This window comes from Cyrtonyx montezumae, unplaced genomic scaffold, assembly GCF_038088225.1.
Source record: "Cyrtonyx montezumae isolate F1298 unplaced genomic scaffold, pur_monq_1.0 scaffold_10, whole genome shotgun sequence".
Lineage (NCBI taxonomy): Eukaryota > Metazoa > Chordata > Aves > Galliformes > Odontophoridae > Cyrtonyx > Cyrtonyx montezumae.
The window spans coordinates 2,967,003-2,982,646 of NW_027071826.1; the positions used below are offsets into that span (position 1 = coordinate 2,967,003).

Genomic DNA, 15,644 nt, shown 5'->3' on the forward strand with positions numbered 1-15,644 from the left:
GCTAGCAATATTAGAATAACAGAATGGCTTGGGTTGGAAGGCATCTCAAGGGTCAGCTCTTCTTCAAATCCTACCTCTGGTGAGAAAAGGTACAAGAACTGAAATAACTGCCTGTACAGCTTGCTCCTAAATACCTCACAGCACTGCGTGGCTGCACACACATGTGCATCTGTCTTCAAGAACCACGGATGTGTGGCACTGAGGGGCATAATGGGGATGGGCTGGCATAGGAAAGACCACTGAGATCACCAAGTGGTCTTTCCCAACCTGAATGATCTTATCATTCTATAAGTTAACTGGGAGAAAAATGCTGTGTAGCACAACAGAACTCAACGGGGCATCCAATGAGCTGCTGAAGGCCCACCTGTTTTGTTGGAGAGTCTGAAGGACACCATCTTATCAGGGATGCTGCAGACATTCCTCACTGAGGCGATGCAGCTGTAGTTGGCATAGTCCTGAGGTCGGAGGTTCTTCAGCTTCAGGATCTTCGTTTCGCCCTGCGTGAGCAAGTAAGAGCGTTAGGAAAAGCCCATGGAGGAGGAGCCAGGAGGATTTATTATTTTAATAATCCTTTTAGACCTCGTTTTAGCAGAAAGAACAATGGCTGGCATAGCCTGGCACCATAGCCCACCTTATAAATATTGAATGCTAGAAAAAAAGAGAGTGACAAGGGGGGAAATTGTGTTGGCAGCCTTTGAAGTCCCAGCATTATTCTGGATATCATATCGCAGGGTACAATCTGCTTGATGAAAAAAATCATACACTACAGAAATCTTGCTGGTTTTTCCTTTGAAAACGAGCTCCTGATGGATTTTATTTTTAGCCAGTTTAAGTGATGGAAATGATGATCTAGGGGCCTGAGTGGGGTATGGAATGAAGGAGTTCCTTCTGATACAATCAAGAGAAAGCTGCAGTTTTCTGCGATATTTCCACTGCCATCTCCTCCTCCTGCTGCCCACTTCCAAGTCTTTGCCTCTTTTTATCCCTAGAAGCATCATGCCTGGGACAGGCAGAGCACTCAGGGAGGCCAACAGTGATGCAGAGCCCACAGAGCAGCTACAGAGCAAACTGAAAAACATCCATCGCCCCGTGTCTTGCTAAAGCTACTACCACTTTTGATTTCAATACACCTTGAGAAACACCTTAAATGTTTTTAGTAACTTCATGTGCATCAACTGCCTGGGCAAATCTAGGAAAAAATGTGATGGTTTGCAAATGAATGTAAATAAATAGCAAAAAAAACCCCAACAAAACAGTACAAGAGAAGATACAGATAGTGAGAAAAGACTGTCATTAAATCAAGCTCAGCTGACATTTGGAGCATGGGAACTCAAGTGCTTTGTATGTACAATCAGTCCCACAAAAATGATGTGATTAAAATCAGGCTCACGCTGATTCAGTGTTCACACGATCCAAGCCTGCAATGGCTGACCCTGAAGATAAAGATCCTGCTTGAAAAGAGGTTTATCTGGACTAGAGAAGGACCTGATCCAGGGCAGTGGGAACAACATTACCAAGTCATTAAGTTCTGGGTTGGACCCAAACGCAGAGCAGCAGCTCAGTCCTTAGCTGCAGACTTTAAGTTGAACTGATGGGTTGTAGTCACGATGGTATTCTGGATCATATCCCTGGATTGCAGAGATTGGTAAAAATATATATATTTTCTCCACTGGTTTGTATAATTAGTCTAATTATGTCTAATTGCGTAATTATTGTAAATACAGCAAATTCAATCTTCTACTGAGGCTGTGCAATTACAATGTGCAATGAGGATGATGCAAACTCTTTGGATACAAATCTGCATCGAGATTTCCATTTTGAGAAGTTCAGTATTCCAAACATTACCACAGATGAGAATATGCACATCTGCTTTTTTTGTTTTTATTGTATTTGGGTTGGTTCGTTTTTTGTTGTTCTTTTTTTTTCCCATGGCAGCTAAAGGAAGTATTACCTGACTCATCAAAAAATCTGCTCTTAAAGTTCAAGAATTCCCTTTTATTTGCCTGGTTTTTAAGGGGTCTTCTGTGGTTTCATCCAGCAAGGAATCTATCAAAGAAAAAAATGGCCTTTTTGGGTACAGTATCTCTGAAAATTTAACTGCATCACTGTTTGCTTCCCTTTGCCTCTCCTTGGATTTTCAGATTGATAACCCAGCCTCAGAGCAATCAAAACTCCACCTCCAGTTCACATCTCACATCCCTCCACCTCTCTTCTCACCAGCTCTTACCTTACCATATGCAGAACCAATTACACAGAGATGTATAGTGGACACTGATCTCTTAAACCTTTAATTACGTCCTTTCCTTTTATAAACATAGATCAGATCTTGTAGGCATACAGACAAAGTACACTAGCTCAACTAGACCTCCAGTAAATGTAAAAATCTTATGGATAAGCTTTGGACTATCAACACAATGATCTGAACAGGCTGCCCAGAGAGGTGGTGGAGTGTCAACTGGAGTCATTCAAGACCCGCCTGAACACCTACCTCTGCAGCCTGGACTAGGGAGCTGCTTTGGCAGGGGGGTTGGACTTGATGATCTCGAGAGGTCCCTTCCAGCCCCTACAATACTGTGATTTATCCATTAACTCAGCCCAGATAGAAGTTCCAGGGAGAATACCTCCACTAACCTAACAACCTTTCTTTTTTTCTTCTTTAAATATTGAATCTAATTTCATGTGACACATTTTAATGGATCTGTTCTTACAAGACAATAGGAAAGGTGTTCACTGGCATTTCCATATTGAGATATTATAAGGCAAAAAGAAACCCCTCGAGGGACTCTCTCACTTTTTAATTGAATCGTAAAAATACACTCATTTACACACTTGAGTCCAAGGAAACAAGCCACACATTTGCTAAACCGAATCTGTACGCATTAAATTAAAAATAATTTCATCACTTTTAGGAGACCAATAACTTGACTGTGTAATCTAATTCTCATCTCTGCAAGGTTCCAGGCTACACATTTCTCAGTAGAATACCAAGGCATGGTAGCAATATAAAGCTGTCAAGCATAATAGGAAGAAAAAATGAAGGTGCTCTCAAATCATTAGCTGAAAATTATTTATGAAATTTGCAGCTTGCTTTCTGCTCTGAAGACCAAATTACTGGGCAGTTTTCACTTGTCTTCACTCGTTGTTGCTTCAGACTTTTCAAAACAACATTCTCTCTTTTTTTTTTTCTTTTTGCAAGCACCATTGCACACAGATCTCCCCAGACACTGGGATGTGGCACCTTTTTGTTCTGAGACTCTGTAAGTGTGCTAACAATAAATTAATCTGATCTAACCTGACAGACCCTTTCGTTGGCCCAGTCTGCTTTTGTGGCTCTGAGCGATGGTATGAAGATGTACAAAAAGCACTGCCTTCTATTTTTGCCATGTCACCTTTAAAGTGTGCAAGTCTGGAACAAAAGGACTCGTAGTCAAAGCAGAGAAAGGTAGAATAAGAATATTAAAAATAAAATAATTAAAAAAATAAAAAAAAATTGGAGTTACCACAGAGTTCAGCCTACTGGAAATGCTCTTTAGGCTGCAGATTCAGTAGCACAGAATTGTATTGAAAAAGATCAGGAAAAAGCAGTCAAGACAGAGGACTGGGCTTGCGAGCCCAAGCAAAATGACATAGGGACTCCTGCAGATCACACTCATTGTGCGTCCTCCCGCAGCCTCCTACCTCCTCATTTCCTTATCAACAATTAAAAGACACCTACCTGTGTGAAGAAGGGCTCGTAGATCTCAACTCCTTTATCGGAGCCCTGCAGCAGCACCTCCTGGCCACGTCTCCAGCTGTACCGGACGGGTGGGTTGGAGTTGGCCACGCACCTGAGGAACACAGTTCTCTCATAGTAAAACTGCTCTTTTGCTTCACCGATGCTCTGGTGGACTGTCACTATCGGGTCATCCAGATCTGGAAAGGCAGAACAGAGAAACAAGGTCAAGTCAGGCTGCAGCCAGCACGGCAATGCTTCCTGGGAAGTGTGAGCACTGCCCTGTGCACAAAGTATGCAAAGGAGAGGCAATCCAGCTCTAAAACCCACAGATGTATGCTTGAAGACTTCTGCAGCAAAATCTAGTTTGCCTGCATCTTTGCTCACCACTTTTGGATATCACAACATGCATCATACGATGATAGCATCCATCATTTCTCATACGTCTCCAGCAATATTTAGGTTTCACTTGGTTTTCATCTTCACTACTTATTTCATATGTATGATTTCAAATTAAACATTTCTTAGACAAAATAGTTTATCAAGCTTCAGTAATAAATAGTCAGACTCATTTGCATCCTAATGGCAGGATCCACTACAAGGCTGATCATGCTCTTGCATCCATTTTCCTTTAAAGCAGCAATTTAATACAGCAATTTAATGCATATTCCCTTATTTTGGTTATACGCACTGAACTTCAAGCAGGTAAATTCATCCAGGCTTTACAACACGCTTCTCTTGATTAAAACACAGATATCATATAATTACTGCCACCAAATCATCGCAGAGAAAATTAATTCCCCACAACAGAATTTGTTCATTTTAAATTCAGAAGAAAGAGAGATAGCCATTGGAACGTAGATACACTTAATGAATTACATTTGGGCTTTATTCCACCAGGAACAAGTAGACTCCTGTTTGTGGGGGTTTGCTATAGTTTACTATGAGTGAGGACAGCAGTGGTTGTTGTTACTCATTCCTGGCTAAAAACATTCAACCTCCAAGCAGTGTGGTCTCCACTGAGCTTTAGGGAAGAGCTCAGCTGCCCAACGAGGTGACAGCCAACACGGGTCGCTGCCCAAAGCTCAGAGGTTACAGCACATACACCACAGGGTGTTGGAGCAATTGGCTCCATTATACCCACACAGATCCTGTTTGTGAGCACACAACTACAGCATGTTTCCACGTGCATCCCAGCCCTGCCTGGAATAACTGCAGAATGTTGTTAGCAGCACTTTTTTTTTCCTCTTAAAATAAAATATAAATAACACATCAGGTAGTGCTTAATTATTTACCCACAAACTCAACCCTGTCATTGCAAAGGCTTATTACACACGAATGCCTATCCAGATAGAATGCTTAACATCCGAGGCTGTGATTCAGCAGAACACAGAACACTGAGCTCAAACCTCACCCCAACCATCAGCACTAAAGGGAACAGTGCTGTGTGCAAAGGCACCCACACCTCCGTCCCTCTTCAAGACCAGCTCTCTTCAAGACCCTCCTCAGTCACTTTGGTGGAAGCATCACTTGCATTTTGCTCCCACATCCTTCCCCCAGCTGAGTGCCACCGTAGAGGATTCTATAAGATGGACAGACCATCAGAGCAGCAGTTCTTAAAACGTTTCCATTTTGGATCATTTGGAAAATTAGAGACTTAAAAGATTAATAAGTGAAGCCCATCATTAACAGTCTGAACAGATTACCATGCTGTCATGGTATGTCATGTCACTGTCCATACTGAGAAACAGACTGCACTTATTCTGTAGAAGCTGACAACTTGGATCTGTGTAGCAAGAAAAAAGCTCAAGAATCTCTTGATTAATTATAAACAAAACATGTTCCCAAATTGGGAATAATTCAAGCAATAATACCTTGCAATGGCGTATGGATTTTAAATAAATGTTATCTTCTCCCTACCCTACAAAACATTTTAGTGAATATCACAGAAACAAATTATGAAACTGTTGTTCCAGATTAGGATGGCATTTTCTAATGAGGTCTCATTTTTGTTTTAAAGGTTATTTTAAATCACATTGCATTTGAAAAGGAATGGGATTGCGGAAACGTCATCTTCTACTCATGCAAAAGGAAATAAAAAAAGAAAATTGAGACTGCTTCAATTTCCAGGCCTGTACACCTGCATTACTTGGCTCTACCAAGAGGTGATGCCCTCCCTTGCTCATGCTGCTCTGGGTGTGCACTAACCTCCTCCAACAACCAGCTCTCCTCTCCAACAGAGAGAAGCACAAGCCCTTCATCCACATGGCCCTGAATTCTGATAAGAATATAAAGAAACCTCAAAGAAATCAAAGTTGGGAATAGAAATGCAGCAAGCCTTCTGCCAAAGCATTTCATAATGCTTAATTAATAAAAAATTGGTGCTGCAGAACATGGCTGATTTTTCAATCAGCAGTGCTGGGAAGATCTCGACAGCTGCATCACAGCAAAAGAAGAAGCGCTAATAGGAGACAAAATAATGCTTGCAATTGTTGTCAGATTTCAACAAACAACTGCCTGCCCTGCTGCTGTGCAGGGTTAGACAAATGTTTTACTGCCTTGTTATGTAAGACTGTATTTTGCTCAGACAGTGTGAGAGCTGCAAACATAATACAAAACATGTTTCTTATAATGCTGCCAAGGTATTCTGCAGAGCTATTACAGTGGAGATGGGCCAGAGTGATGCCCACTTATCAGACCCCTCCAGAACTCCAGTTTTGATGTTTAATTGAATTGTCACCGACACTTAAATTTCACAATAGACTTTAAAAAAATAAAAGAAGGACATTTAAAGCTTTGTGCATATGTGTAAGTATCTGTGGGTGACTGTCCTCCCCTAGCTGCACGTGAACAGCTATGGGTTGGGCCATGGGAGGAAGCCATTGATTTCAGGTATTGCACACCATTAAACTGGGAAAGAGAAGCAAGCATTGAGGAGATGGAGATCTCACTGCAACTGAGACAGACTCCACACTGAGGAGCTTGACAAGATGCATTTTTGACATGATGAGGAGGAAAAAAAAAAGACATTCTGAAAGTTTCATTTCAGGTTGATCAATATGAAGAGTTAACAGAATAAACAGCCTCCATATTAAACTGAAGTCATGGGTGTTGCTGTGTAGTTGAAGTCTACTAATTAAGATGAAAATAATTACAGAAGTGTGTTTTCCACTGAGGTTTACGCCATCATTAGGTTCAATTTTTCAGTCTTTAATCTTTGAATTGAACCAACCACTTTCCAAAGCCCAGATGGCACAGGCATGTTCAACACTGTACTGGAAAAATTCCCTCCATACATCCCCACACTCTCAGGCAATCCCAGCACGAACTGTTCAAAACAGGTCTAATCTCAACAGGTTGGGAACTGCAGTGCTGTGGTTGGGGATGCTGGTGTAGGAGGTGTACTGAAGAGGGACAGTTACCATGAATATCCCCTCTGTCTGCTGAATGGCAAAGCAGTGGAGAACCATCCTGGCTGTGGGTAGGGAACACGGACTGCATCCTGCAGCCCTCACCTGAGCCCCAGGGAGGTCCATGTGGGCACTGCAAGAGTGGGACCACAGACTGCATTTGCTGTATCATTTCTTTCCAGCTGCTGGGACTACACAGCTTGCTGATTTCATTTGTTAATTAGCTGCCTTTGTCTTCAGATGCTCAAAGCAAACAACGTTTGGAAGTCAAGATAATAATAAATAAAGCACGCATCTGGTAGACGGATTGAAACTGCCTCATCAAGACACCCACAGAGGAGGCAACAGTGATGCACGCATTCAGCCTGCCTAACTTAATTCTTAAATCGAAAAATACAAAGTTCTTCCCACAGTTTTCCTCACTTTAGCCTCCTTGGCCTAACATAAGCTATCAATATGTAGGCAGCTTTTGGGTGCTCGTGATACGATACGATGTAAAGCGGTTGCACTTGATTCAGAAAACAGGTAAAAATCCAATAAATGTATATTTCTGCATACCTACAGAAAGGATAACGAGCTGTGTGCCACCCATTAGCACACAGCAGAGCTCCAAACAAGCTGGCTGGAGGCCAGAAACAGCAGAGCCAAGTTTCTTGCAGCTCAACAAACAGCAGAAAATGGCAACCCTTCCTAGAGTACTGAACTTCTATATGCACGCACGAACACAAAACAAGGACAAAAAAAAAAAATCCACAAAAAAAGGTGGATTTTGCAAATAATGGGAGTGAGGTGCTCACACGAAACCACACAAACACGTGAACCCATTATGGAGGCTAACAGTGCAAAAACTGCACCCTGCAATGGTCTGAGAGAGGAATCCCACTGGCTGAAGGCACACGCAGCACGGTGCTGAAACACGGCCGGGCTCACTGCTGGCAGTAAGATGGAGTAACACAATTTTCTTCTGTATATAGAACTGCTGACCTGAGTACAGGATCCTAATGGGGTGTCAGCCACTGCTTTGGAAACATTCAGCAATAAATAGGCAGATAGGAAAGCAACAGAAAAGTACCTATGTACTGGAGAAAGTACTTATGACTTTACTTGCAGGAAAAGATACAAAGAGACAAATGCATTTCTCAGAACCAAGACTGAACTGCAATTTCATGACAGGATGTAAGCATCTCTTGGTGGGAAAACAGGGAAAGAGGAGCTCTTTTGGCTCCTGGTAAGATATACAGCAAGCAGCAATAGCTGTAAACTGAAAGGAAGCCCAAGGACCCTGATGGCTATATCCACATACAAAGCATGTAAGAAACAAGAGTGAAATCCACTCTGCAAGGATGGGCAGATAACAGGAGAGCAGTTAGGAAAGCAGCCCTAAGGTATGGCTCTGCCACGAAGTTCTCACTTGCCAGAGATTTATCCTCCTTTTCTGAACTGGGGTTCCTCTGCACACATATGGGAGACAGACACTTCAGTACAAGAGACAGAAATTCTTCCCCCAATACAATTTCTCAAGGAAGAAAACTGCAATAACATGTTGTTGTTATCGTTTTTGTTTGTTTTTATAGAGGTAACCCTGATTTTAATTTTCTCTGCACCTACAGAGAAACAGAAGATTAGGGAAGAAAAAGGAATTTACCACCCAGGCCAGGAGCAACAGGCACTCACCCTAAGGGCCATCTGATGTGCACATCCCATTATCAGGAATAACTGTCACAAACCCGACTTTGTAATGTGATTAGTAAGTAGTTCTTGGTTGCACAATCTCAAAACTAACTGGCAGCTGTGTTCTCACTTTTAAAATAAAATAAACTCAACGCTGCTTAAGTCATGAATAACAAACTGGGTTAGGAAGGCCTGGTTGTAGACCACATCCACCTCGAGCTATTGGCGTTGGTCAAACTCTTCCCAAGGCAGCTCACGGAGTGTAACCCTCTGTTAAAAGACCCCATCCTGAATGCACTGAGTGCAATCAGCAGTCCCTTGGACAGCATGGGCTCCTGCCAATACCCCACTGCATTTTTTCTGCCTTCCTGAGGATGTCATACTTTCCAAAATGAACACGGAAGCATTTTGCTACGGCAACAAATACAAACATCTGACAGCTCACACGTATATAACAGAAAGTACTCTATTCTTTTCCCCACTCTCTCTATATTTCTTGTCTTTATTTCCCACCACTAAACTCTGCATCATCAAAAATGTCAGTACAGAATCTCAGCAGTGTTCTGCGTATATTCTCACCATCTCTTCTCTTAAAGATGACACTGCTTTTTTATCCATGATGCCTACAAGTGCACACAAAGCACACATTTTATGAGAAATGAAAAAGGAAAGCAACACTGGAGTAAACAGAGCGGAAAGTGGATGAAAGGACCCAAAAAGGATGCAGGAAGGTATCCATGGCAGATGTGTAGTAAAGAAGAGGGAAATGAATTCTCTTTCCTGCACCCCATCCCAGACAAGCAGTCTTTCTACTGACTTGAAGGCCACTTTGCAATGGGAGTGCATGCTAAAATCCCACTCACCTTGAAACAGACCTGGGAGACCACCCAGTTCCCATCTTGCTTCTCTCCATCCTGTTGATGTCGTTAATTTTGCATCATCAGCAAAAAATGAATACCAGCAAAGTATTACAGCACGGAAACACAGCTGAATCCCAAAGAGGGGCTAATATCTGTTTCCTTGAATGATTGCATTTGCCTGCCCAACTGCCACATCCCCATTCCCCAATACCTTCTGTGGTTTTTTTTAGCAGCTCTCAGCAAAATTTCAAGTGGGGACTGAGATTCCAAAGACATTTAACCTCCACCATGTTTTATGATATCAGTGCCTATGCGTGGGGAGAAGCCAGCACTGGAGCAAGGCTTGGGCCGGCTGAGGAGCACCTCCCCATGTACTGCCTGGTCTCCTTCTGCAGCTCCTGGTCACACAAGCTGACTCCCAGGCATGAGTCCTCCTGCACATCTTCTGCTTCTTAAAGAAAGACAACAAAGCAAAGGAGCCCATCTCTGGTTGTAAAGCAGCAGCCCATACACTGCTTCTCCAGAACAGCAGCAAAACCTCACTTTCTAGAGGAGCTTACAGCAAAGCCCACACATCAGGGAAGCTTCCAGACACACACAGCTGGTGGAAAGGGGATGCTTCCAGATAGCAATAGTAAATTTGAACGATGTTGTAAGCATTAAACTCAATGCTTTGTATAATCTCGGCCTATTTCTATTAAGTCTCCAATCAGATTCCTGCAAACAGTCTGAATGCTCAAGCCATTAACGTGGTCTATCTTTCCACTCCGGGGATATTTACAGCATCAATTATCTCAAACCTCATCTGACATGTACTTATCTCAGACTGATCTAACTACAGCTATTACCATGTGTTAGAGACAGTTTTAATTTAGAAAAGGAATAGCATAAAAGGCATTCAAATAACCTTACAGTGCTCACCAGATCTTTCCAAGGATGAAAATAAAACAAAATCTGCATACACAGCCAGGTAATGCTAGGGAATTAATACTCTAATTAACTGTAAGATTTTTTTTCCATGATTCAAAAATACCAATGCCAGAATTATTATATTGAACAAATTCTGCAAGGTACTTCCTCAGCAGCCATTCAGGGCTAATTAAACATCATTGAAATGAGCTCAACGTGAAAATATAAATCTTTCTTGGCTGATCCTAATATAAATTTTGCATTTCCACTCCTGCATGCGTGACTATTTAATCTCCACTTCTTAATTTTCACAAGCAAGGCTGTCAGTGTGCATCAGTCGTCTTAATGGTGTGTTTACTGTAAGAAGTCAGTGTCTGCAGGCACACAGGCATTGCAGTGCAGCCACTCCTGTTCCCACTCGTCCTGCTCTGCTCCCAGGATTCACTCTTTTCCATTTGCCTCCTATCAATTATCCCTCCCTTAATGAGAGCTGTCAGCGCGCTGTGTTAACACGTGCCCTAACCCAAAAGCTGCAGTACTGCAACAGAAGGAAAATTTATTATTCCCATGACAACATTCACCAATAACTGGCACAACTGTATGCACACACACATTTAACCTAACTGAAAAATAGCAAGCCAGCACCATTCCTGGCTGGGTGGCACGAGGTGACAGTCCCAGGGCTCACCATGACGTGTGAGACTCAAGTCATTCAGTCAATGTCTCTCAAGCTCCCATTCCCCACTCCAGCCCACTTTTACTAATGCCATAAACAATGCTTTTACCCCAAACCAGCCCCAGTGTCTTCCACACCCCTTGTAAGCACCAGTTGTTAATGCTTCCTGAGAAACTCCAAATCCTTTTGGGCTCCAACACGGCCAATCCCAATGGTCTGACATTTTGTGACTGCAACATCACGTAGTGTGTTGTTTCCCCTTTAGAGGCGGCTGCACTGCCATGCTCGTGCTTGGGTCTCTGCTAAAGCCCCAGAGAAAGCTTTTGTTCTGCCACTGAACCACTGTAACCTTTTCATTTGGTCAGGCTTGTCTGAATTTCTATAGAAAACATGCACTGACCCCACGCTTACGGACACATAAACAACCCATGATCAATTTGCTGTTTTCTTCAGAGAAAAAAAGTATCAGGGACACACTGGGATGTAATCAGGCTAATAAAAAAGCATTAATACAAGAGTTTGAGACTCTTGGTGGAGCCAAAGGCTCCGTCCTGCATTTTCTTCATGCTAGACTTGATTTCATTAAAATTGCTGCAATCTTAATACAATTTCTGGATCATTTTGAATGTCTGTTCTTACTGCTTCTTGGCTTGTGCCTTCAGATATCCTTCGCTTTGGAAGAAACAAGCAGACACAAAAGAGATGCCTTACAATTCTGAATAGCAAGCACACTGTGCTCAGGTGACACTGCAAGACCACAAACAAAATGGATGCAAAAAGCGACCCATGAAAATAAGTAGAGTGACTACAGATGAAAGCATTTCATGGCAGAGCAAACCCTAGCATGCAGAAGAGCAGTGTGGTGCAGGTGCTCTGTGAACTGCACAATGCATCTGTATGGGAACTGTTGAATCACGGCCTGAACCACTGCTGGATCAGCTGAGGTGAGCACTGAGTCAGCCACAGGAGCACAGGTGAAGGCAGTGCACTGTGTGAGCAGAAGGAGTCTGACCCCACCTCTCCCAGACCCCATGTAAGGGCTGACCACCACCACTGGGGAAGGATCTCTTACTGCAGATTGCTCCTTTGGAGTTTTTCTATTGTGAGCTTGGGACACAGGTGAGCATTTCATTTATTTTTGATTATTCCTTTCTACCATGATAATCTTTCTAGTTATACATCATGACGACAATACTACTTTGAACTGTTTATCCTGTTATCCATGCATCTGTTACCTGTACAGCCTCTCTTTGTGTGGTCCTGGGAAGCAACTCCAAAACTCACTTGATGAATAGGGAGTATTAAAAATAAAAATCTGAGCCTCGGTATACCTGATACACTGCACAATGCTTTTGTTACAGTACATAAAGGGTCCCTTCCTTACACTGTGATCCTCTTCCCTGGAGCAGGAGAAAAGGGAAACAAGTGGGAAGGCTCCTGCAGTGTAATTGATTTAGCTCAGCTGCTCCAATTAATCTGAACACTTCCAGTTATCCATGGGCTTTGGCAGGGAGGTTGGACTAGGTGAGTCCAACTAGAGGCCCCTTCCAGCTCCTCCACATCCTCCTGTGATTTCTGGAAGGGTTTTTCAGGGGTGCCATTCTCAACTCATACTAGTCCAAGAGAAGATCACTTTAGAGCTCTTCAGTTGCTCTCTACATACCCTCTGGCCCTTTATCCTGATTATTCTAGAAGTTCAACTAAGTTAAACTAAGGAGAAAAAACAACTTACATTCCCATTTGTACCTACCTAGGTCCTTATTCTGATGAATCTGACTGGTCATAAGTTGACAAATTTTAGGTTTAACCGCTCTTTCTTAGTTCACAATAACTAGCAATGTCTACTGAAGCTTCCCAGAAAAGATAATCCTTTCTAAGTGCATTTACAGCTCAGTGAAAGAGGGGGAAAATGGGATAAGTCCACAATGGGACATTACCAGCTCCAGCTACACTGGGCTGTTAATGTAGAGTTACTCAATCAAAATTAATCAAAGATCCTGTGCAAAATGAGTTTTTCCCTGCAAGAGCTGAGAAACCGAAGGGAATGGTCTCGTAGTTGACAAATGACTCCACTGAAGTTGAAGAAAAAAGATTTATTTTTAATGCTCTCCTTATGGGTATTACTGTAAATAACAACACCATTTGACATCAGACTGTACGTGCAGAACTCAGACACTCGTTTCCCATCAGTGCTCTACCAGTCTCATAATTAGCATTCACTACAGGGACTTTTCTCCTTTCCCAACAACTGCCCCAAGACACAACTTGCCCACTGTACTCTCAGTTTTACAACCTCTGCCCTAACAGCTTTCCAAACCACAAGGACGGGTGCAGCTGTACATTGAGAGACCTGTAAGGAGTCCAAGGCCATGGATGGGCCCTGGGCAGCCTCAGCTTGGGGGCACCAGCCCACAGTAAGGGGGGGGGGTGGGTTGGGGTAGGCTGCAAGGTCCCTTCCAACCCAACCGTGCTGTGATACTATGGTTCTCTGAAGACAACTGTGTTGCTGAAGGCTCCTGGATGAATTTCCCCACCTGTAGCAATGGCTCAGGCAGCTGGGTCAGCCCATGCATGGGCCAGGAGCCCCTGAGTGTCAGGAAACAGGCACATCAACGCAACCAAAGGGTTGAATTGGTAAGTTCAATGAACAGAATCTGACTCCTGCCACTGAACACACTCACCAACATTTTTCACAGAGCAAGAGCTCTCTTTAATGTTAAGATCTGCAGAATTAGCCTCGTTACCTTGAAAAACACGTGCTGCCCTCATTTGTCTTACTCTGTGCCATCCCCCTAGCAGGGATACGATGCTAACTGCAGCAACCTCAGCTCTTTTCTACTTTGCTTGGGATAGCAAATTGCATGCGTATTAGGGCTTGAGTTCAGCCAGGCTTACAGGAAGGAGTGTCTGCTTCACGTGGTGGCTCTCAGAAGGAACTACGGTAAAAAAAAAGAGGTTCAGAGTAGAGTTTATCGACCTCCCTCTATTTACTCTCCAATCAATGAAAAAATTCATCTGCATGCCCAGTATCTGCCTGTCCAGGACATGAGGGACACATGAATTTAAGTTATTTTTCCCACCCATTCCATTTACAAGATGAGGAGCCACCACAGACAACAGACACACTGCACGTTTACATGTGCGGGAAGAGGCAGTAGTGCAGGTTCCTCTCACCTCCATGAATGACTCAGAGACAGACCTTCTCTCTCTGAAGAGTTTACATCAGGATTTCACCAGCCCTGCAGGTTCCAAGTCTGATTCCCTTTGATGCTGTGCAAAAAAATGAGGGAATCTAGTCCACCAGCCGCTTAGTAGATGATCAGCTGATGTTACTATATGCAAGACATGTGAGATAGGAGGTTATGTATAACTTCTTTGATCTGTTGCGATTAATTTATTTTTTTTTTAAATATAATTCACAGGTTGTGAGCTGAGCTTGGATTTCATTGTTCTTCTCTGCTATTCCATTTTCCCATTCAAGGAAATCAAAGAGATCGGAGTAAACGGTGAAGATAAAGACCTAGGCAAGGTTTTTGATCCAGCATAAAAGCAGCAATAAGATCTTTGCATCGTGTGGCATCATTTTAAATCTCTGAAGATAGCTCACGTTCTTTTCCACCTACAGTTTAGTCTAGTTTATAGTGTGAGATGGCAGTACAAGCTTTGCATTGGGACTGCACTAACAGCAGAGGATGAAGGCAGCTCTGGTGGTCACCCTGTTCAACCCCCTACCTAGAGATGGCTTCCTGGGCTGCAAGAGAGCCTTGAAAATCACAAAAAATCCACATATGCTTTTTGAGGAACGGATCACCTAATGACAGAATTAATCAAGTCGTTAGTAATTTTCATCCCTTGAGAAGGAAAAATTGCTCAGCAGGCAGCACTCGGACCCGTTAGTGTTAAAACCTGCACGTTAAAACTGGGTTAATTCACATGCACAGCTCCAAAGTTTACTTTCAAGATCCCTACAACCAGCGTTACAAAAGCAGCTCTATGAAAACAGAGTGCTTTTGACTAGTATCGACTTTCCTCAAGGTGACTTTGCTTGCACTGAGTTCCTCCGTAATTAAGTTATGGAAATAAATACAATTATAGTACAAGCATGTGGCTAGTATTTTTCATATATGCCATTTAACAAAATCAGAATTGTTGATAAAATGCTAATACTGTTCCTTTTTTTTATCTTTCAAGCAAAGCCAGAGAGTAAGTGGTCATGCAAACAAAGCTAATGTTTCCTGCAGAATACTCACAGTGTAACATCTTTAATATTCTAGACCAGTCTATCAAAGAAGGGAAGTTATATTAAGGAGCCTTCTGTATTTTGCCTACATTCCCCATCCCCAAAACCCATAGAAAAGCAAGAGGGAAGGTCGCTGCGTGGTTCCAGAAGATCCCAGTTAACTGAT

The 15,644-nt window shown here is 42.8% G+C and overlaps 1 protein-coding gene across 3 annotated transcripts in view; it reads right to left on the reverse strand.

The window, feature by feature from the left end:
* Positions 1-15,644, reverse strand: part of MDGA2 (MAM domain containing glycosylphosphatidylinositol anchor 2) — a 267,795-nt gene that overhangs the window by 127,647 nt on the left and 124,504 nt on the right. For all 3 annotated transcript variants that reach the window (XR_010622915.1, XM_065748210.1, XM_065748222.1), the window contains 2 exons: positions 3,716-3,912; positions 365-497 (listed from right to left, as the gene is read on the reverse strand). Coding sequence is in view for 2 of the 3 variants with exons in the window: in XM_065748210.1 (XP_065604282.1) it covers positions 365-497; positions 3,716-3,912 (330 nt within the window). In the remaining variant the exon portion in view is untranslated. The remainder of the gene's footprint in view (positions 1-364; positions 498-3,715; positions 3,913-15,644) is intronic.